Genomic DNA, 22,273 nt, shown 5'->3' with positions numbered 1-22,273 from the left:
TCATAAAGTGAGATGTTGCCTTTCTACAAAGCCATAAGCAGCCCTGGGGCTGAGCCAAGGGATGGCCTATAAAACCCCAGATAATGACCCCATGCACACTTTCCAACGTAAATGCTATTGCAGGCAGCTGTTTGCAGGGTTTCTCTGTGTGCAATAATTTCACACCCAGCAGTGTTCCAGTGACAGTGCCTGGTCCCCTCTTTGGCACTAAAGCATCTGTGCCGTGCTGATCAATTGTGGAATTTGCTCTCTGATGATGAATAACAGAATTGTGCACACCCAGGCATTTGGTATCAGACACATGCAGGTGCTAGAAGCTGTGTCCACCTCCTGATCCTCTAGGGCCAGGAAAGAGGAATCGTTTCTAGCACTCAGTTGCTTGTTTCCTCTGGGGACGAGGGAGCACTGGTAAAAGCAGGTTCTCCTGGTGGGGTGTGTGACCCTCGCTTGGGTGTGCTCAGCCCTCTGGTCATGATCCCTGACCTCAGGAGGGGAATGTTGTCAGGGCTTGGAGGGGAGGAAAGCAGGAAGGGCCTGCAGCTGGGCCATCTCTCCCCTCACCTGGCAGCTCATCTGCCCCATGAGAGAAGAGGAGCTACTGCCTTGTGGAACCCGCTCCCTGCACACAAGGCACCTGTGCCAGCTCCAGGCCTGGCCCTGAGGGCACAGGTGCGGTGCCCTGTGATTTACTCACCCACCCGAAATCTGCTTTTGCTTCCAAATATTCAGTCTCATTTGTCTGATATTTGCATTTCCCACTCTAATCACCAAACCTTCGGATTGCATTCATGCATAAAATAATATGTATCGAATGACTTTTAATGTTACCAAATGCCTCCTTGTGGGGTGAGGCTGGTGCCTGGGGCAGGGAAGGAATGGCATCGCAAGCAACTTGGGATAAAAGAGTTTTGCAAGTCTTAGCCATTTTGCATCTCCTGGCCAGTTAGCTGGCATTAGAAGTCTTTAGAATCTACCTGTTAAGGAGGGCAGAAGCCTCCGTGACTTCTTCCATCCCTGGGCCTCCGTCCGCACACTCCGACCCTCTGTGCTGTGGGGCTACAGCTTCTGGAGGATTCAGCGGCACCCCCTCCCCCATGCTCTTTACGTGACTCTCTATTGGATCCGGAGGTGTCTCCTTGCGTGTTTACGGGAAAGAGGCTGCCTCTACAGGCTGCTGAGGTTGCCCAGGAAGTGGGGTACCTTTGGGGTTCTAAGTCTCCTTAATGAAATAATTTAGGCAGTGACCTCTAGAACAATTTTTTTAGAGTCTGGGGGCAAAACAACAGGGAAGAAAAATGCAATTCTTACGGCTTGCTGAGAGGAGAGACAAGGCTGAGAGCTTTTTAACTTAGACACAAAGGTCAGAGTCGGGCACGAGAAAGCTCAGACTGCCAAGGAAAGCTTTTAGCTGATGAGAGAGAGAGAGAGAGAGAGAGAGAGAGAGAGAGAGAGAGAGAGAAATATGCTTAGTGTCTGGCCAGTTAAGTCCAGAGGGCACATGATTCCAGGCTCTTAAGTCCCAGGACAAAGAATTATACCAGAGGCTCACAGTTAGAAATAGAGGGGGAAAATTATTAAGAAAGGAAAAGTGCTCCATTAAACAGAAGTAGACTAGTGAGTGGAGGGAAAAACCCTAAAGCCGTAGGCTGTGAGGCATGTGATCCTTGATAGGCTACGTCCATGGCATCTGTGTTTTTTGGACACAGAGGGTTCATCTCACATGTGCTCTGATAATTCATGAAGCCCAGACAAAGGCCTTCCAGCCTTGCTTTGCAAACTGGCCTGAGCAAGCTATTTGTTGTATGAAGCCTGCGTGGGGAAAAGCTTCCACTCTTTCTCTGCCAACTGGCTTCCTTTATCAATCTCAATGTTGTGGTCTCGAGTCCCTGCTACGCTACACTAGACCCGTAGTGAGGGTGAGGCAGCACCAGGAGCCCCAGCAGCTGGGCACAGGTGTCCATGAGAACTGCTGCCTCCAGTACCCACTGGGCCAACCCGAGGATCCCCACCTGCTCCTCAGAGGTGCCAGTTGTTCTGTCCAGGCTGGTGACACGTCCACTCTCTGCTGGATCTCTCCGTCCTCAGGACTTACTCCTCACATGGCTCCCTCCCCTCCAGCCCTTCCAGTTCAGCATCTGCTCACTGGGAAGTCTAGCCCAGGACTGGGCCCTTGTCTGGTGTTGGAAATATGCCCTTGCGGGAGTGGAGCAGTCTGTGGGCTCCACTCCATGGACGGTTACTGGGCATTCTCCAGGTATACCTGGCCCCTCAGAGCCGGAGTGTTCCACTTTGTAATGGACAGTGTGGGGCAAGAACACTAGCCCAGCTGTCACCTGGGAAGCTGAGTACAGGAAGGCCCAACTGAACCTCACTAATGGAGATCTTCTAAAGAGACACATCTGTCCATCCCTTTGGCTATCCCACTATTGAAACAATGGATGCCAAGGAGATGGAATTTCCCCCAGGACTTTCACTGGGAAGAGGAAAAGGCTGAAACCCAGGCCAGCCAGAGGGAGTCTGTCTCCTAAAAAGATTTTGTGCAGTTCTAACGGTTTGCTGGATCACCTCGGAAGGGAACTAGAGCAAAGACGGTGATGATGGACAGAATCGCACCTTGATCAGCACTGTTTGGCTAGGTATACCTCTTCCCCTCTATTTAAACATGGCTCTCATCTTAGGACCCCAAAGATGGAGTTGGGGGTCACTGGCTCTCTTTGCACACCTTCTCAATGCAGCCACATTGAATCTACCCCCTGACTCTAATCTAATAACTCCAGTAACAAGGTGGGCAACATGCATGGTTGTGAGGCTTCGGTGTCCAACTCCAGCCCTGGCCTCACGAGGCCCAGTGTGGGACCAGGCAGAAGCCCCAAATGCCCAGAAGCCCCTGAGTTTTCCCATGAGCAGTCATGTGATGGTCATGCCTCAGCCTACACCGTGTCATGGAGGACAATAGCTTTCTTTCAAAGGAGGAAACACCAAGGTTAAGAGATACATCTCACGCTCATTATCACTTATAGGGGGCCGGATATGTTCCAGGGGTGCCATGTTCCTCAGACATCCAGGACCTTTTTAAGCTTCAGCAACCTTCCCAATGCCATTTTGACCAGCACCTGAAGGGTTTTACTCATCTTCATTGTCTCCTCCAGTATGTCAGGAGAGCAAAGATAGCAAAGCATATCCCAGTAGGAATTGGGGCCCTAAAAATAGAATGATATGATGTCATGTCTATGGGTGGATACTGGTGAGGCCTGGCCAGCAGAGCTGAGTTACAAGGTCTGTCTCCCTTCCCATCAAGAGCTGCCCACATTTCCACCTTCCTTGGTAATCCAAGGCCACAGGGCTCCTCTGCCCTGCTCTGCCTTATCCTCTTTGCCCGACCCTGCTCTGGCCAGAGTGTCTCCAGAGCATGAAGGGGCCTTTGGTCAGGTCTAGCAAGACAAGGTAAGGGCCCTTGGAGGTCAGAGTGAGGCCCCCTTTATGGAGCTCACAGCAGACAGAGCCAAGCCAACAGAGCTGCTGTGGTCACTGCTCTACGCACCCACCCGCAGAGGCAGCTTTAGGAAACAAACAAACAAACAAATAAACAAAAAGGCGAGGACATGGCTCAGGCAGTGTAGCGCTGGCCTTGCAAGCATGAGTACTTGAATTCAAGCCCCAGCATTCACATTAAAAAAAGTGACTAAGGCACGCTCGTAATGCTAAAGCCAGGATAGCAGAAACAGGCAGACCCCTGGGGCTTGCTGGTTGGGTCTAGCCTGGCTAACCAGTTCCAGGCCAAGGTGAGACCATGTCTCACAAAAACAAAGTGATGGTACCTAAGGTTGACCTCTGGCCTTGACATGCATACATTCATGTCACACACACACACACACACACACACACACACACACACACACACACACTGTGGGCGTAGTAGTCAAGCAGAAACCAGCTGGTTTCCTGGTCACTGAACCCTCACGCCCCTAATACACAACACACACCCCAGAACCTAATTGTCCCACCCCGTCTCCTTCAAGGACTTGTAATCTCACAGACGACCAGGCATTACCCACTATGCCCTGCACTCACCAACAAAGGCCATATATTCCTAGACTGTCCTGAGGACTCTTGACTGTCCCTTTTGGTAAAATGTGGCATTTATATAAAGATCTGTGAGAACTGAGGGAGCACGCAGCTGCTGTGTTCAGAAAACCTGCTTCCAACAGCAATGCAAAGGTCCTGGTGTAGGAGCCTGCCTGCCCAGTGGGTAGGAGGAGAGAAAGGCAAGTAGTTTGGGAAGGTACGGTATTCCAGGAGTCACGAGCAAGGATTTCACTCTGAGAAGGAGATGAAGGGCAGAGCTCAGAGCATCAGCCTGTTCAATTCATCTCCCTGAGATGGCCAACTACATGCAGGAGTGATGGGCCTGATTGGGGCCTGATGAAAACTCAGGAGGCTGATTCCGCAGCTGCTGTCACTGACCTGGGTGAGGGGTGGCCATGCACACCAGAGTCGGTGAGGCGTGCTGGCTGGAGGCATGTTTTGGAAATTGAGTTTACGGGGCTCTCATCAAGCATGGCTTTGTGGCTAAGGAAGTGCTGGGCTAGTGGTGCCTGAGAGACGCCGTGCCGATGAGGGCTCAGCCTTGGACGCATGGAGCCACCATTGGAGTCCAGCACCCAGCAGAGTAGCCAGGCCTGACACAAATAAGGGAGGACAGCTGGGAGTGACCGTAACTGGTTCTTCCTAGGGCAGGGACCAAGATGGAAGCCTGCAAAGAAGCCTGAAGAGCAGCAAAGGTGGTCTTGGGGGCCGGGTGGGGTGACACACACCTGCCATCACAGCACTGTGGTGACTAAGGCCAGAGGGTACCTGCAAGTTTCAGGTCAGCCTTGGCCACGAAGAAAGGCCTTGTCTCAAAACAGAATGATTTACCATTTCTGGGTGTGGCTCAGTGCTGCTGTGCTTGCCTGGTTTACCTGAGGCACCAGGTCCCACTGGGGAAGGATCAGGACCTGCAGTCAAGGTCACCCTCAGAGGCGGTCCGTCAAAGCTTCTCAAGGAGCAGGGGCATGTCTGGTATGTGTTCCCGTAGCTCTTCCCCACGAAGCAAGCACCCCGGGGTCCACAGGCCCAGTGGATGCCTTAGCCACAGGAAGGTGGTCCTGTGTTCCTGTTTGCTGGAGCGCCACTGTGGTGAGCTCTGGGTGTCATCGAGACCTCTTCAGGCCTTATTGAACATCAGGTGTTCTCTCTGTTCTGTGAAGCGAGTGAGGCATCTGGCTCCTCCGGGCCACCTGGGCTGGGTACAGAATCTTCACATGATGAGTCTCCACTGCTTTCCACTCCTTTGCTTTTGTTTTCGGAGACCCCCACTAGCTTCCCACTCTCTATGTAGCCAAGGATGACTTTGAACTCCTGACTCTCCTGATTCTTCCCTCCCAGGGCTGGGACTACTACAGGTGTGTACTACCCGAACGGCCTTCACTTAAAATTAATTGCATTTTTCTTAAAGTGTGAAGGCATGTGTGCACGTGCATTCGCAATGTGTCGTGAGTGAAGGATGGAGAGCAGTTCGTCCAAGCCGCCTCTCGCCTACTGCACGGGTCTCAGGCTTGGCAACAAGTGCCTTTACTCACTGAGCCATCTTGCCAGCCCCTGGCCTCCCCTTTTTGGGGTTTTGGTTGTGAGTCTAGCCTTTAACAGCTAAACCGTTTCTCCAGGCTTGACCTTCATTTTTCTAACCAACCCCACCACTGTTTCCTTTCCGCTGTGTTCATTTCCATCCGTTCTGTGTAAATCCATCCCTTCTTTGTTTGGGCATATTTTACTGCTCTTTTTCTACCTTCTTGGGCTGAAAGCTCAGTCTGTTCATTTGGAGTCATTATCACTTCTAATAAACTAAACCTTCCCCCTGTCCTCCCCCTCCTCCTCCGAGTCCCTCTGCAGCGGCTTCTTACAGATTTTAATAGATTCTGTTCCTGTCTGTGCGCATTTTTAAATAGGCTCTAATTTCCCTTTCACATTCTTTTATCGCCTAAAGATTGTGTTTTTATTTGTGATATCAATTTCCAGGTGGAAGTCTTGCTAAAGCTCAACACCATCCCAGTGCCTCAGGTTCTGGGAGTCACACGGACCTGCCAAGTGAGTGTGCTGGGCTTGTGTGTCCTCCGGTGCAGCACACCCCAGCACGCACGTGCACACGTGTGCCTGTCCAGCATGCGCGTGTGCACTGCCGATGCTCCAGGCAGGTGCACGCCAAATGCACGCGTACCTTTCAGCTGTGTATCTGCACAGCCGAGTGAGTCCGTGGAATTTTATCAGCCCTTTGGAATTCCTTGACTTTTTTATTATGGTCCAAAGATGGTCAGCTTGTATAACTACTTCCTGTTTGACAGGGGAAGAATAAACCCTGTATTTAGAGCATTAAAAAAAATGAATAAAATGAAGTCAATATTTTGGAGAGGGTTTTTTGAGACAGGGTTTTTCTGTGTATCCCTGGCTGAACTGGACTTTGTAAACCAGGCTGGCCTCAAACTCACATCAATCCATCTCTCTGCCTCTGATAGTGCTGGGATTATGGCATATGCCACTACGACCAGCTGAAGTCAATATTCTCAATTGTCATATTTGTGTGATTCCAGGTTGTTACTGATGGTGTTTTCTTGAGCCAAGTTTCCCTAGGTGTCTGAGTAGCTCAGGCTGTACTGGAACCTCCTTCTGCCTCAGTCTCCCCAGGGAGACTGTGTGCCTACAATCCCTCTTTGGCTTCTGGATTTGTTCCTTTTACTTAAAACAAAGGAGTCCTGTTTTTCAGACTGTGTCTGAGGAGGGATATCTCAGATGCTAGCCAATGGACTGGTCAATGGCCTTAAATGTCCATCCTGACAGCTGCCTGTCATGCCTGAATCCTCCTCCCCTACTCCCTCAGACTCAGCCTAGAGGACACAGATCCTATTGAGGTCTTTTCCTTCCTGGGAACTTTGGCTAGATTTGCAGGGTAAGTCTGATACCAGGACCTGTTTCCCCAATAGTTGTGAGACTTGTGGGTAAGGAAGCTTCAAGGTATCACCAGAGTCCTATGAGTGCAGGGCTGTGTGGCCCAATGGTCTCTTCTCCACTGCTAGCTGGGCAGCTCCAAGCCTGAGCAGGGGAGGGAGTCCAGGAGACAGGACAGCTTTCAGATTGCACTGTGCCTCTCCCCTGCTGAGGAAGGCGTCCTGGCTCATCTGGACATTCCTCCACCTGCTTGATTGGAACATTTGGCACCCTGCAGCTGCTTGAGCTCAGCGAGCCTAGAAGAACCTGGGGTCCCTCCGCACATGGACAAGCCGTCCTGCTGGCCAACACACCCAGGTCAGCCAGCCCCAGCCCACTGTACACAGAAACTTCCTAGACCAAGTCTCTTCCCTGCGCTATGGTGCCATCCACACCCAGATAACCAGTGCCTGGACTTTTTTCAGCCCTGCTCCATCATTCTGAGCAACCACACATACCCAGCTTCTTTCTTTGTCAATGGAAGCAGCTGCTGGTGGGCCTGGGCCTCCAAGCAGTCTTTACCCTGATTCACCTGCAAACAGCATTGCTGCTGAGGTCAGCGGTGGGGCCGCAGACAGGTCAGACAGGGCTTATAGCTCCCCAAGATCTCAGGGCACACAGCATCTCCTCCAACTCCAGGAGTCCCAAGAGCAACAGGGGGCAAAGGGGAGAGACCGCCTCTGAGCCCACGGTTCCTAGCTGCCCCTGGTGACAGAGCCCTCCAGAGCCTGCTCTGATTTTGTATGTGCTTACAGGGCCCTGCCCTCAGCTCACTGGAACCCCCAAAGTGCTTGTGGTCCTTTCACAATCCTTCTGGGGGTCCTCGCCGGCCCTGAGCCCCTCCCACCCCAACTGCCCCATTCCCAGCCGCCTTCCCAAGTGCTGAGGGCATGTACGGACTCAGACAACCCAGGTCTTTGCTGGCAGATCTCCTTCACATAAGTTGGTGGAAGGATGGGTGATGGAGAGAGGTGCTCATTAAAGTGTCTTCAGAGAAGTCTGCAAGCTCCTGAGTCATGTTCAGAGTCTACGTCCTCTCAAACCCCCAGCAACTGAAAGTTGCTCCAGACTCTGCCCACTTCTCTGCTCTCTCCCACATGTGGAAGTCGGAACAAGATGACAAACATGCCTGTAAGACACTAGAATGTGTCACATGACTGCAGGGACTCAGGGCCCTATATGAGTACAGGACATGAGGACATGCTTTCAGGAGACCGAATGAGATTAGAATAAGCCTCAACGTTGCCTCTTTGGCATGTTTTATTTATTTTATTTTGTGCTGTTTTGACACATGGCAGGCTCCCGGGAAGCTCTGGCAACAGGAGAAGGACTGTCTCTCAGTGGGAGGAGGTTTCTGTGGACCAAGAATACACTCTCTCTGTGCGTCTCTGTGTCTCGGTGTCTGTCTGTCTCTCTCACCTGGAAGAGACCAGATTTTTTTAGATACTCTCAGTGAAGGCAAATTTAACTTTGCATGCTGCCCCCTGCCTGGCCTCCACACACCCTTGGTCTTGTTTGGGGCATAATACGTCCTTCTTTAGGCTCTGTTCCTCTCTATTTCTTTTGTCTTTCTTTCCTTCCTTCCTTCCTTCTTTTCTTCCTTCTGCTGCTCATAACGACATGCTGTGCTTCTTGGCTTCCTGAAGATGCTTTGGGCCCCTGGAAGTTCTTGCTTGGGGTTATTCCAGATGTATTCTCCACATGGTCCCATCCCTCCTGACCTAGCCCAGCTCTGAGCTCTCTAGTTTTTACTACTGGTTTGGATTCCTGGGACCAAACCTGCCTACCACAAGTGGAAACCCCCAATTCATTCCTGGTTCCAGCCCTATCTGTGCCTCCAGGTGTGACAAGCCAGTCCCGAGGCTCCGGTACACCCTTCTGCTCACCCTATAAACTGGTCCCCTTTCTGGAACCATCTCCATCCTTCTGAGGCCAAACCACACCAGCACAACAACAGCTAGGCACATCCTCCCATTCTAGTTCTGTCCCTACCCTTCCATGGCCTGCCCCCCCCCCCCCAGAGACACAATTCACTGTTTGGCAGTCACTTGTGGGGCCTTCCAGAGGGTCACCCTGCCTCCCCCATTGTCATTGCCTCAAGCTTCCTCCAGTTCCTCCCTCACACTCCTCACTCAGCTCCAGAACCTCTGCAGAGCAATCCCTGTGTGAGCACCATATACAGACCAACAAGGGTGGTATTCCCTTGCACACAAGCGTGTATTAACCCCAGGAGAGTAGCACGCGCCTCACAGCTGTGCCACCCCCTCTGCTGAGCCTGCACACTCCTGACATGTCTCAAAGTGGCTTACCAGAGCTCCAGCTTGGAGGCAGACATGCTCCGGAGCATGGGTTCTGACAGATGCTGCATGCCATCATCAGGGTGGCGAGGTGTCTCCCCAGACAGCCATAAGGTAGGGATCAAGCAAGACTCAGTTCTGTGTGTGTCCGTGTGTCTGTGTGTCCGTGTGTCCGTGTGGGAATGTCTACGGGCACTTGTATGTGTGTATCTTCGTCACTGTTCTTCCCTGTGTTTCCCCGTGTGTGTCATCTGTCTGTGTGTGTTAAATTCCTCCTCAGCTGAGAGTCGCTGGGGCACAGTGTGTCCTGCCCTCCTCTGAGGGAAAACTATACCTTCAGAGACCTTTTCTGCATGAGTCACCTCGGCCTGCCTGGGTGGAGGCCTGAGAGAAAAGTCTCTCCTGAGACCCCTCCGTGAAGGGCCTGCATCTGAGGAGAGGAAGGGCAGAGAAACAAAGGAGAAGCCTGGGCTTCTCTCAGCAGACAGCAACAGGTGTTGCTGGAAGAAAAAAACAAAAACTGGATTTACACTGGCTACTACATCCTGCTTCCCTACGGCAGGCCCAGAGAGCCACACCGCTGAAGACAGCCGAGTGCCCAGGACCACGACCCAACAGGGAGTCCCACAAACTGATGTCCCTCTTCCTCAGTCCAGCAGCTGGTGCCTCTGCCCTGAGGACATTCCACTATGCCCAGAGGTCCCGGGTTGGGGGTGCTTCCTGTCTACTCCCACCTCAGGACCTCCCCCCTCCACCCCACAGCTCATTGTGTGAGTGGAGGATGAATGCCGAATGTCTCGATTCCCCTGGTGTAAGCCATACCTTCCTGGGGGGGCACCTCTGATTCGGCCCTGCCCACTGCACTCTAGGGTTTCCAGGACGCAGCCCAGCACAGGCTCCTGTTACAGGAGTCTGAGGAACGCTCTCTTTCTAAGTGGCTTAGGGGGCACCCTTGCTGACCAGCTGGCTGGCTGCGACCCTCTTTTGCCCTAACAAGCAGCTAGTGGGCATCCACTGAGCGTCAGCTACGCATCGTTGAGTCTTCAGAAATAAAATAAGCTGTGCATAAAGAACTCAGGCTCACTGAGAGCATTAGAGGGCCTGGGAGCACAGCCAGGAGAGCGTGACAAAGAGGGGCTCCCTAGCACGCAGGCTCCGCCCCTCAATCCCTTACCCAGCAGCTGGGTTGGGCTGCTGTGGAAATCTGCAGGTGCTTGAAGCCCGGAGGTCTGCCCAGCCTGTGGATCTGTGTGTGTCCCTCTCCCGCTCACCTTCCCAGAATTTTAAGCGGAAATTCCCATAGATTCCTATTTCCTACTAGGGGTTGGGGATCCAGAAGCCCCGTGGCCGCACCACGTGGTAGAAGCAGACCTCCTCTAAGTGTGTACCCCGATTTAGCATCCCAGAGCGCAAACAGCGAGATGCGCCCCGCCCACCGCCCGCGCATCCGCGCCACTCAGCCAGGCCGGGCGCGGCGCAGCCAGGGTTAAGGCGCAGGCGTGTCCCCTGGGGTGGGGTGGGCCCGGCAGCCTCGCCGCGATTCTGTCGTCCCCTCGGATTGGGGCCCAAAGCCCTCCCCGGCCGTTCTCTCCGCCGCGTGGCCACGTCGTCCCTTAGTCCTCCACCTAGCGGGCTACGGGGACCAAGGTGCCAAAACACCACCCGGAGGGGAGCTCGCCTGGCCGCGCAGACGCCCCGCGGGCTCCGGGGAGGGACTTGGCCTGCCTTCTGGTCTCCGCTCGCCTGGGAGGAGCCGCCCGGCTGCAGCTGGCGGCGCGCGGAGCTCCGGGGACGCAGGCGAGCAGGCCGAGAGCCGCGCGCACAGGGCCGGAGCCCGCGCTGCCTGCGGCTTCCCGGCCAGGCCTCTCCGGCCCCCGGCTCAGCGCGGAGGAGGCGCGGTGACACCGCGGGGCGCGGCCGAGGGGAGGAGAGAGCGGAGCGCGGGCGAGCGCCGGGCCGGCGAGGGCCTCGCGGGGCCGCGGCTCCGCCAATCTGCGGGCGCTGACGCGGGGGGCGGCTCCGCGGCGCTCGGATATCAGCGGGCCGGGCGCGGGGGCTCCTAGAGCTCGGCCGTGCCGGCGCTGCGCTCCGGGTCAGCCCGCTGCACCTGCCAGATCGCGGCTCAGTCCTGCGCGCCCCCCTCGCGCTTCCCTTCTCGCCCCTGTCTCTCCAGTCCGGCGTCCCAGCCGCAGCCTGACAGCGCGCAGAGGAGCAGCCTTGTCACCCGCCCAGCAGCCGGCATGGCCCAACGGGAGCACCGCGCTCTGGATCGGATCCCTCGCGTCCTGGCCGGGATGAACCGCCGCGCCTTCTGCCTACACGCCCAATGAGTGTGGTCGCCGTCCCGGAGACCCTAGTCTGTCTCTGCGTTCCCTGTCACCACTGCCACCAGCTCCGCCGACGAGGGCCGCTGGCTGCCCCCCGAGATGCCCTGGAGAGCTGGTGCTTTGGTGGCGGGTGTCCTCCACCACGTCCGAGTCTGGAAACAGCCCCCGAGCTGGTAGCTGCTTCGACGCCGAATGGACATTGACCCGCGAGTGGTTGCCGGCTTGGTGCCAAGCTGAGGGGTGCCGGTGGACGCGCGTCCGGAACCCCCCCGAGCCCGCTGGCCTGCGCGGCCATGAAGATGATCCTGGTGCGCAGGTTTCGCGTGCTCATCCTGGTGGTGTTCCTGCTGGCTTGTGCTTTGCACATTGCTGTTGACCTGATACCTAAGCTGGACCGGCGCGCCGCGCGAACCTCCGGGGAGCCCGGCTGCTCCTGCGCTCAGCCGGCGGCAGAGGCAGCTGGCCCAGGCTGGGCCCAGGCGAGGAGCCAGGGGGAGTCGGCCGGTGGCGACGCAGGCTGGCCCAACAAACACACACTGCGCATCCTGCAAGACTTCAGCTCAGATCCAGCCTCTAACCTAACCTCCCACTCCTTAGAGAAGCTGCATCCTGCGGCGGAGCGGGTTGATCACGCCCCACGGGGTCAGGAGGCCGGCTCCCCGCCACCCCATGACCCCGTGCACCGGCCACTGCTTCGAGACCCCGGGCCACGACCCCGGGTGCCACCCCCTGGCCCCAGCGGGGACGGATCGCTCTTAGCCAAGTTGTTTGAGCACCCGCTCTACCAGGGGGCTGTGCCTCCGCTGACAGAGGACGACGTCCTGTTTAATGTGAACAGCGACATCAGGTTTAACCCCAAGGCAGCAGAGAATCCTGACTGGTGAGTAGAGAATTGGAGGCTGGGGCGGGGCTGAGGCGTCCACCCTTCGGAAATAAAGACATCCCTTAGAAAGCTGTTTCACAGGCCAAGCATTTTGTGTACTTTTGAGGACCCTTGGAGGAGGCTGGTAGGGACGCCTGGTGGGCGGGGCAGACGTGCCTCTTGCTCTGGGCCCTGCCTTTGTCTTCACAATGATTTCCTAGGGAGAAGCTCTCCCTGCCCTGGTGTGGGAAGCTGGCGGCCCACCAGAAGCCAGGGGAGCCCAGTGCTCCACCTACAAGGAAGCATGCTGGCCAGCCCTGGCGATGGCTGAGGAAGCAGATGAATGAATATGTTGGAGAGCCAGCCAGGGAGAGTGGGAGCCGCCTTCCCCTGGGAGGGGCTGGGCTGCTGGCTCTGAGTCCAGCGGGTTAGCTGTTCAGGGTGGACACCTCCAGAAGGCCTGAATGTACCTAGTAAGTCTTTAAAATCCAGTCAGCGGGGACAAAGGCAGCTGAGGAGTGATGTTGGCAGTGTGGAGGCCTCCGGGCAAGGGTGGTGCCGGGGCCACCCCGCCTGGCTATAGAGAGGAAGATGAGCCATCCTAGAGTTATCTTCCCAGCTCCCCAGCTCGGTGCCCACCCCCACAGCCGCACAGATCCACATGAGCCCAGCAGAGTGAAATATTAACCGCCAGCTGGCTAGAGCAAACAACCTGCAAAGGTCCCCAGGCAGCAGAGAGCACCGTCCAAAACAACCTCAGGGTCCTTTCTGCCCTGGAACATGACCAGGCCCTGTGGCTTGTGCCTGCACATGTGAGCCGTTTGGTCGCTTCTGGGCTTTGCTGGCCAGAAGGCTGCTGAGAGAGTGGACAGGGTGTGGCTTCTTGAGGGCTCCGGTCCTCCTTTCGCTTCTAGTTTGGGACAGACCAACATTGAAGGACCCTCACCTGCCAGTGAAGCAGAGCTGAAGCAGCCCTCTTTCCCTCCAGCCCAGGAGGCTCCCAGAGGAGCTGCTCTTCCTGTGGACAGCTGCTCTTCCTCTAGACAGCCTCATGGCCAGAGAAAGCAGGCAGCAGGTCTTCCTTCTGAGCAAGGCTGGAGTCACTGACTCCGTCGCCCTGCCCTCCCCACCTACGGCTGCACTCATTAAAATCAAATCTCTCCCTGTGCACCATTCCTGCCCCTGTTCTTTGGAACAAAGGCAGAAAGCTGGAGAGCCTTCCAGCTCACTGGGTATGCCTACAACTTCTGGGCTGTCTGATCCCTGCAAGAGCTGGCAGCCCCTTCCCACACACTCCCAGCTGACGCCATTCTTGTTGGGGCACTTTTGGTGACCCCAGCACAGAGGTGTTGGGATAGCGCTGACACTCTGGGTCTAGGCTAGTGGTATTTAGGATTGTCTGTGGCGTCTCTGGAGGGAAAATAGGAATTATAGGCCTTAAGGCGTATTATTAGTTGGTGGAACCGCAGCCGGGGAGGAAAGTGCAGACAAGGCAGTGTGAAGGCAGCTTTTAGCGAACCTGTACTTTGAACCCCAAGTCGCAAGCCCTGACCCCCAGGCCCCGCTTCCTACATTCTGAGGCCTCTTGCCTCTCTTTCTACACTTGACTGTAGCCTGCCTTTGTTCCTTGCAGGCCACATGAAGGTGCTGAAGGCGCCGAATTCCTGCCCACCGGTGAGGCAGCCGTGGATCTGTACCCTAACTGGCTGAAATTCCACACGGGCATCAACCGGTATGAGCTGTACTCCAGACACAACCCGGCCATCGATGCCTTGCTTCAGGACCTTGGCTCGCAGAAGATCACCAGCGTCGGTAGGTGCCGGCTGCTTGCCCTTGGTGTGAGTGTACTCTGGCAAGGACACACCAGGACCCTGTGAAGCTGGCCTCCCACGCAGGTCGCTGGCAAGGGAGCACACTTTTGGGGTTTTTAGGTGGCCGCCTTGATGATGCCAGAAGCCAGATGGACGCCTTAAGGCTCATTACGATGAAGCTCTGCCCTACAAATGCAGGGTATGCTGGCCAGTGAGGGTCACCACTTAGGCCCCCGGCAAGCAGACACATGGGCCTGCCTTCCTTCCCCCCTAGAAGAACACCCTGGTGACCCTTAGTAGTTTCAACACCTCTCTGCAGCACCTATGAATGGGCCACCTTTGTCCCTCCTGCAGGGGCAGCTAGATTTCAAGGCTCAGCCAGGGCCTGAGGCTCCAAGCCTGCTCCCTTCAGAGCTCATCGGGGACTCGGGGATCGCACCAGGTGGAGAGACAAAGTCTGAGGCTGGGTACCCTGCATGGCGCAGTTCAAAAGGGGTGTCTCCAGGTCTTGATGGCCTACCAAGGCAAAGAAAAATAGTCAGCATTTCAGCTTCAGGAGAACAGTACGTGAGGAGCAGTTCCGGAGCAGGTTTGGGGGCTGTTACCAGGTTGCTGCAAGTGACTGATAGCCACTGTGGCTTGGTATAGGGCAGGCTGAGGCTGGGGCTGTGCAGGGTGCCCCCATGTGCCCAGCTGCACGTGCTTCGGTAGCCTGCCATGTGTCTTGAAAGTAGATCTGCTAACAGGCTCCCTCCAGTTACGGGCTTTGGTCCAATTGCTGACACAGAGCAGTTAGAAGCTGCCTGCCTGCGGCACCTACCTCTTTAGAGGTGTCTGGGGCTCTGCTGATCTGTGTGCTGGGCTCTTGCCTGGACCCACAGCTTCCCCCTGGGCTTGTGCAGTTCACCCAGTAAAAGGGAAAGCAAGGGAGGTCTTCTCCCTCCCTCGTCCCGCCACAGAGATCTGAGTGCATACCCACCTGACCTTGTCATGCCCCTGTGGAGTCCAGAGGTGTCAGGGTGAGTGAGGAATAGTCCTTGTTAACACAGGTACTTTGTTATAAAGGAGCCACAGTGCATGCCCCTTTCTCTTTAGAGCACAGTGTAACTGTTAAAGAAATACCCAAGGTGGACATGAAGGTGAAGGCTGTCAGACAGCTGCTCAGGAAGCTGAGGCAGGAAGACTGAAAGCCCAAGGCCGGCTGGAGCAACTTAACAAGACCCTTTCTAAAATAAAAATTGGGAAGAAGACTGGGAATGTAGCTTAGTAGTAGAATTCCCCAGTAAGGGGCTGGGGTGTGGCTCAGTGGTAGAGCACCTGCCTAGAATCCCCCAGTGATGGGCTGGGCTGTGGCTCAGTGGCCATCTGCCTAGAATCCTCCAGTGAGGGGCTGGGGTGTGGCTCACTGGTAGAGCACCTGCCTAGAATCCCCCAGTGAAGGGCTGGGTGTGACTCACTGGTAGAGCACCTGCCTAGAATGCCCCAGTGAGGGGCTAGGGTGTGGCTCAGTGGTAGGGCACCTGACTAGAAGCCTTGAATGAGAGGCTAGGGGCGTGGCTCAGTAAGAGAGTAATTTCCTAGTACGAAGAAAGCCAGCTCTCAGAAGCACTGCCGCCTCTGTGGCTCATTCAGCCCAGGAATAAGGAACATGTCCTGCAGTGACCTTGAAGAGGCGACATCCTTAGATAAGTGCAGAAACAGGCTAGGATGCTTGAGTGCTGTACAACCCCATAGCTGGCCGGCTCTGTGTATGTGCTTCAGCGTGTTCCCTGTTCTCACTGACACCTGTTCTATGCAAAGTTGATGGGATCTATCCCAAGAGCTCAGAGATCAGGGGAGGCTATGGTTCCAGGGCCTTACCGGGGGCTATGCTCACCTCAGGGACCTCTGTATATTTTCGCCTGTTTAACCTGGAGCCCCACCACATCCCCATTTTGGTCTGATTTACTCTGGAAGGATGATGGCACTTGGATGCCTGGTCCCTCAGTGGGATGAGCAGCTTTGTTGGTGATGTGGAAGCAGCCTAAACTCTGGGCTTTGGTCTGGGGTTGACCAAGGCCTTCTGGGCCCAGGTATGTTTGAGTGGGTCCTACACTCGTGTACTGGAGCGCAGTCTCTGAGATAGCTCTCGCCCAGTCCCACTGTGGACATGCCTTCATCTGATGGAGAAGCAGCTAATGGAAAGTAGGCTGGTGGAAAAGGCATCACCCAGGCAGACAAAAGAGCATATCACTGCTTCCTGAACCTGAGGCCCACACCAAGCTACCAGGCAGCAAAACCTGATGCAACCTAAATGTACCTGGGGGGGGGGGGTAAAGCACAAGTTTGAGATCCTTGTAAAGAGGTACCGTCTCCCAAGGTGAAGTCATACATGCTTTGTGGCCAGGAGTGTTGGTTGTAAGGTTGACCCCTTAGCTCAGCTGCCAGCGGGGTTTGCGTCACCAGAATGCGTTCTTCCTGCATCCACAAATCCTGATGCCCAAAAGGTGCGGAGATGGGCCTCTTCCAAAAGGAGACGGCTTCCGTGTGTAAATATGAGTCAGTGGCAAATGCAGAACTGTCCACAGCACCTGCCTGGTGCATTTGCAGGTGGCAAGCACATGCAGAGCCTCTTCCCTGGGGACCTGGGATCAGACAGGTACCCATATCTCCCCCAAGCTGTGGAGTGTGTACCTGCAGAAGTGGACTAGGCCCAGACACCTCGCTCGGTAGGGAGTAGCCTGAAACGGCTGGCTCTGACCGCAGACTAAAGCCCTGGACAGGCATTCTGCGCCTCCAGCTCTATCCTGGAGGCTGCCTGCTGGAGCCAACGTGACTCATCCCAAGCTGCCCCAAAGGTTGATGTGGCTGGAAAGACGGAGCCAAAGTTTTGAGTAGATGCCTGGCTCCTGGAGACATCACTGACTGTGTGGCAAGCCAGGTGCCCGTGGACAGGATCTGCTTCTGCCCAGGTGCCACTGTGACCTGAATAATGATAGAGCAGAGCCTTCAAGAGCTAGTGCTGCTTTCCAGCTTCCTCCTATAACCAGGGAAACTGAGGCTCCAGAGGAGGAGGATTTTCCTGGGTAGCATCCCCTCGCTTCTGACTCAGGGTTCCCTGTGGCCCACCCATGATGGCTTTATTTTTATATTTTAATCTTGTGTATGTGTACTCGAGCATGTATGAGTATGTGTGTGGTTTGTGCTTGTTAGTATCTGCGCACACGTATGCAGGCTGTGTAATCACATATGTGCCCATGGTGTGAAGGTCTGAAGTTGGCAGTGGGTGTTTCAATTGGTTTGTTTTTTTGTTTTGTTTTGTTTTGTTTTTTTCATTTTTACTTTTCAAGGCAGATTGCTCGCTGAATCTGGAGCTTCCCAGCTCTAGCTCGGCTAGCAAGCCGGCTTGCTGTGGGGAATCCCTGTCTGTCTCACCAGGGCTGAGATTACAGGAGCCACGCTATCTGCACAGTTTTTTACTTGGGTTCTGGGGTTCCAGATTCTGGTCTGTATGCGTACACAGCGAGCTGTCTCCCCAGCCCCAGGAGCGATGACTTTAATCTTCAAGTTATTTATCTCACTATGAAATACAGAGTTGGGAAATACTGTTTGACGGAAAGTGAAGCCAGGGGGGTTCCACACCCTCTTGGAATGGTTCCATTAAGTCTTGCCTGGTTAGAACCTCTTGCTCCTTTCTCTCTTTTTGTGAGGCTCTGTGTGGCCCGCAGCGCAGCTGGCCAAGGCCAATAGAGATTTATTTATAGCCAGGCTCCAGGCTGCCTGGTAACGGTAGCAGACCACTGCTGCCTTTAAAGAAAGAGGCTCCACACACATTCACCTCTGCTCGGCTGGGAGTCAGAACCGCCAGGCCTTTGGCGGGGACCCGTGCTAATCAAATTACTCTCATGTACAAGTATGGATGCAGAGGTCCTACACCTGAGAGTGTTTCAGGGAGAAGTCTCCCTGGGAGCAGGGGGTCCAGGCAGCCCCCGGCCTGAGCAGAGATCTCTAAGGTGGCTCCGTCTAGGTCAGGTCAAGGCCCCACAGGTATAAGAACAAGGCAGAACAAAAGAAAATGACTCCACCAGACCGAAGTCCTTGTCACTAATTAATCTGCGGAAGGGAAAGAATGGCTAGAGATGAAATCTGGGAGAATTGGCTGTGAGCTTCAAGGAACAAAGAGCCCCTGCCTGGGGCACCCCAGGAGTTACTGCCTGTGAATGGGGGTGGGGAAGGGAGCTCCCACTCCTGTCTGAGACAGAGCCGTAGTTCTCAAGAGGCAGGGCCAGCCACCGGGTCACAGGGCCTTGCCTCTGACTGCCAGTCACAGACCCCAGGAGTAGAGGGACCCCTGAAACAACAGGCACCCCAAGATCAGGTGCACCAGGGAGGTAGCAAATAGCTGCCCCCTGCTCAGTGCGATAGGACGGACAGGCTAGAGCAAAAGTATTCTCCAGTGGAGGCTGGTGTCCACTTCCCTCCTCCCCCGCTTTCCCCTTGTGCAGCCAGGAAGCTCCAGGGACTGAGCCAGCTCTATCAGTGTATTTCTGGGGCTTCTTGTGACTGTCACTCTCAAAATAAAAGTGAGCTGCCTGGCAGACAGCATGACATAGTGACACCAGGCTGGAGGCCACTGGGGCAGAAGCTGCCCCATGTGTGTCTGGTCTGAGCCAGTGACAGCCAGTGGAAGCATGAAGGCCTCAGGACAGGCCAGGAGCTTGAAGACCTGACTGCAGCCACTGTCAACTCCAGCTCACTCAGCTTGTCCAGCCCCTCGGGCCAGGACTGGTTCCTGCAGTGCCAGCCCCAGGGAATCTGCCTCTGGCCACCAGGTAAATGTGCCCCATGCCCACTTTTTGAAGCCCAAGATTGGCAGGTGGAAGGGGACTCCAAGTGCCCAGCCTCTGAGGCAGAGGCAGACTTTCTCCCCTGCTCAGGGACATGTGAGATAAGCCTGGAGGAGCTGAACGGCACATTCTCTGAATGTGAGCCTTCCCTGGGGAGGCCTTCACTTACAGTGCGAGCACCTGCCTCCATTAATCTTCTAGAACAGTCTCCGATCTGCCCCTTAAAAGGCACCGCAGGGTGTGTTTGAAAAGAGTCAAACAACTACCTGACTGACCCCAAACTGAATCGCCAGCCCCTCTCCCGGATGAGCCGCCAAGGCCATGCCTGGCAGTGGTGAGGGTCCCCAGGGGCCACCAAGCAACATCTCAAGTGTGGCCCATGGGTATTTGTTGGTTTGTTTTGAGACAGATTCTTCTGCATCTCGGGGTGATCTTGAACTCCTGGTCCTCCTGCCTTCACCTCCCCAGTGCTCAGACAGAACCCAAGTCATGCTAGACAAGCACCCTACCAACTAGGCTATACCCTCGGCCCCCAAGAGGTCTTTCTTAAAAAATCCAATTACAGCCAGGTGCGGTGGTGCACACCTGTGATCCCAGCACTCAGGGAGGCAGAGGCAGGAGGATTGCTGTGAGTTCGAGGCCATCCCGGTCTACAAAATGAGTCCAGGACAGCCAGGGCTACACAGAGAAACTCAATCTTGAAAAACAAACAAACAAAAAAATCAAGTCAGTTTATATAAAACATGCTCTCAGGCTACTAGAAACCACAGAAGTTCCTGTTGAGACGTGTCCTAACCCTGGCTGGAGCTTGGGCCTCAGTTTCTCACCGAACCTCCTCTTTGCCCTAGTAAGGACCTTTCCTCTCCACGTGACCTGCCACCTTTCTCCAAGAGGGAACCCATGTTGTGTGCTGGCCGTGCCACCTGTGATGCCTTCATCCTAGTCCGCCATTTCTGGCCCATTTCCTTAGTGCCCAGTGCGGGTGGCCTAGTCCACACCTGGTGGGTGTTCATGACTGTTGTCCAACCTACAAAGATACCCTGAGCCCCTACTGGAACACACAGAAGTCTGTGGCCAGTGTGTGGGTCCGGGTTCCAAGCAGAATCCCCCCTGTCAGCTTCAGACAGCTTGCAGGGCTGAGGATAGGCCGAGCCAGGACAGAAACATATAATCTGTACCTCTGTCACCTCAGAGCGGTGTCCTTGAGTTCCTGGTTGCCTCCTTGGGGTATCCGTCCACCATGTGAAAGCAACAGGGAGATAGATTAGAGCTCCTTAGAAAAAAGACTGGCTAGGCTGGGATGTAGCTCAGTGGGTAGAGCGCTTGGCTGGCATGCCTAAAGCCCTGGGTTCCATACCCAGCTGTGCATGAACCGGGCACTGAAGACGTGGAGGCAGAAGGGTCAGGAGTTCAAGGTCATCTTCAGCTATATAGCTAGTGTGAGGCCGGCTTCAGTTACATGAGAGCCTGTTCAAAGCAAGAAAAGCAGGTGGTGGGGGAGGGGAGGGGCACACCAAACTGACCGGATTAACACAATATTTTGCTATTTGAAAGCCAGGATTACAAACCTTGTAAAGAGCCCGGCTCAGGAAGGAACCATTAAACCCAACAGTCTCTGTTTCTAAACGGAAATGGGGACATGCCCCCAGACTTAATGGTGCCGCTAACTTTTTAATCACTTCCTTCTTTTCCACTTTACCAGAAATGCAGTGAATGTTCATTGTGCAAAGTTAGAAAGCACAGATAAGGAAAAACAGAAAATTAAAATCCTCTGCTGGCTTCCCCAGGGAGAGGAGCAGGCTTGCTGTCGGTCCATGTGTCGGGGCTGAAAACAATCCGTGTGTCCCTGTCTTTAGGGGGAAATGAGGTTCCTGGGGCATGAATGTTTCATAAGCCGCTTGCTCAACAGTCAAACGTTGAGCACTCTGCTATGTCGCTCAGAAGGAAGGCAGAGGGTGGCGGTCACACACATCCTCCAGGGTTACTACAGCCACCAGCCCTGGAGGGCAGAGTCTCATGGCAGCCACTGGCCGATCCTCAAATCAGCCTTAAGTCCTGACGCAGCCCATCATGCACAGCAAGCAGCCAGGTGGATGGCTGGACAAGCTCTAGGTCCAGGAAGGCCACTGCTAGTCCCAGCAGGTCAACTGTCCCTATGTGTAGGTGAGCCCAGGCCACTTCTGTTCTCTGAGCCCGATTCTCTCCACAACCTTGAGAAGAAGTCTTATATGACTTTCTCTGAGAGGATGTGGGGGGGGGGGAGGATGCTACTCTCCCTATACAGAGCACCAATGTCAGGTTAAGTCTAGCTTGGTGAACCAATAAATGTGTTTGGGGTTACTTTCGAGAGCATGAATGACCCACAGGCAGCTGTGCCACAGGGAAGGATACCCCAGTATGAATGAGACCCATTCATGAAAGCTGTATCCCTGTAGCTTTCATGAGCATGAATGACCCACAGGCAGCTTGGCCTGTGGCAGGGTCTCCTTGCCCCATCAACTATTACGGCTTATACAAGGAGGAGGAGGAATTGTGATTCTTGGAAGTTTCAGGAACTTCCTAAGCCTTGTAAGTTTTCTTTACTTACTGTATCTTTTTGTTTGGTTTGTTGTTGTGTTTTGTTTTTTGAGACAGGGTTTCTGTGTGTAGCCTTGGCCGTCCTGGACTCCCTTTGTAGACCAGGCTGGCCTTGAACTCATAGAGAGTCCACCTGACTCTGCCTCTGCCTCAGCTTCCCAAGTGCTGGGAGTAAAGGCATGTGCAACTCTACCCAGCCAGGAGGAAATATCAACACAAGGATAAAGTAGCATCTGGGGCTCCATTTTACAGAAGGGGAAATTGCGGCTAGAAAAGCAAAGATTCCTTCCAGGATGCTCAGCCTAGGGAAGCTAAGCAGAAGATCAGAAATGAACCGTCTTGGTCATTCTTCCACTGAACTTTGTTTTTTGAGGCAAGGTCTTAAACCCTGGCTAGCCTGGAACTTACCATGCAGACCAGGCTGGCCTGGAACTCACAGAGAGCCACCTGCCTCCACCTCCCGAGTACTCAGATTAAAGATGTGTGCCAGCATGCCCAGCTCCGCCAAACCTTCAAACAATGTTCTGTGTGTATAGATGTTTGTGTGTGTGCG

The 22,273-nt window shown here is 54.6% G+C and overlaps 1 protein-coding gene across 1 annotated transcript in view; it reads left to right on the top strand.

The window, feature by feature from the left end:
* Positions 1 to 11,625: 11,625 nt before the first annotated feature.
* Fam20c (FAM20C golgi associated secretory pathway kinase) overlaps positions 11,626 to 22,273 on the top strand; it is a 51,287-nt gene continuing 40,639 nt past the window's right edge. The window contains exons 1-2 of the mRNA XM_055598599.1: positions 11,626 to 12,524; positions 14,140 to 14,318. Coding sequence (XP_055454574.1) covers positions 11,938 to 12,524; positions 14,140 to 14,318 — 766 coding nt within the window. The 5' untranslated portion in view covers positions 11,626 to 11,937. The remainder of the gene's footprint in view (positions 12,525 to 14,139; positions 14,319 to 22,273) is intronic.

This window comes from Psammomys obesus, unplaced genomic scaffold, assembly GCF_907164565.1.
Source record: "Psammomys obesus unplaced genomic scaffold, mPsaObe1.curated_primary_1811, whole genome shotgun sequence".
NCBI lineage: Eukaryota > Metazoa > Chordata > Mammalia > Rodentia > Muridae > Psammomys > Psammomys obesus.
This window is presented reverse-complemented; position numbering and strand designations above follow the sequence as displayed.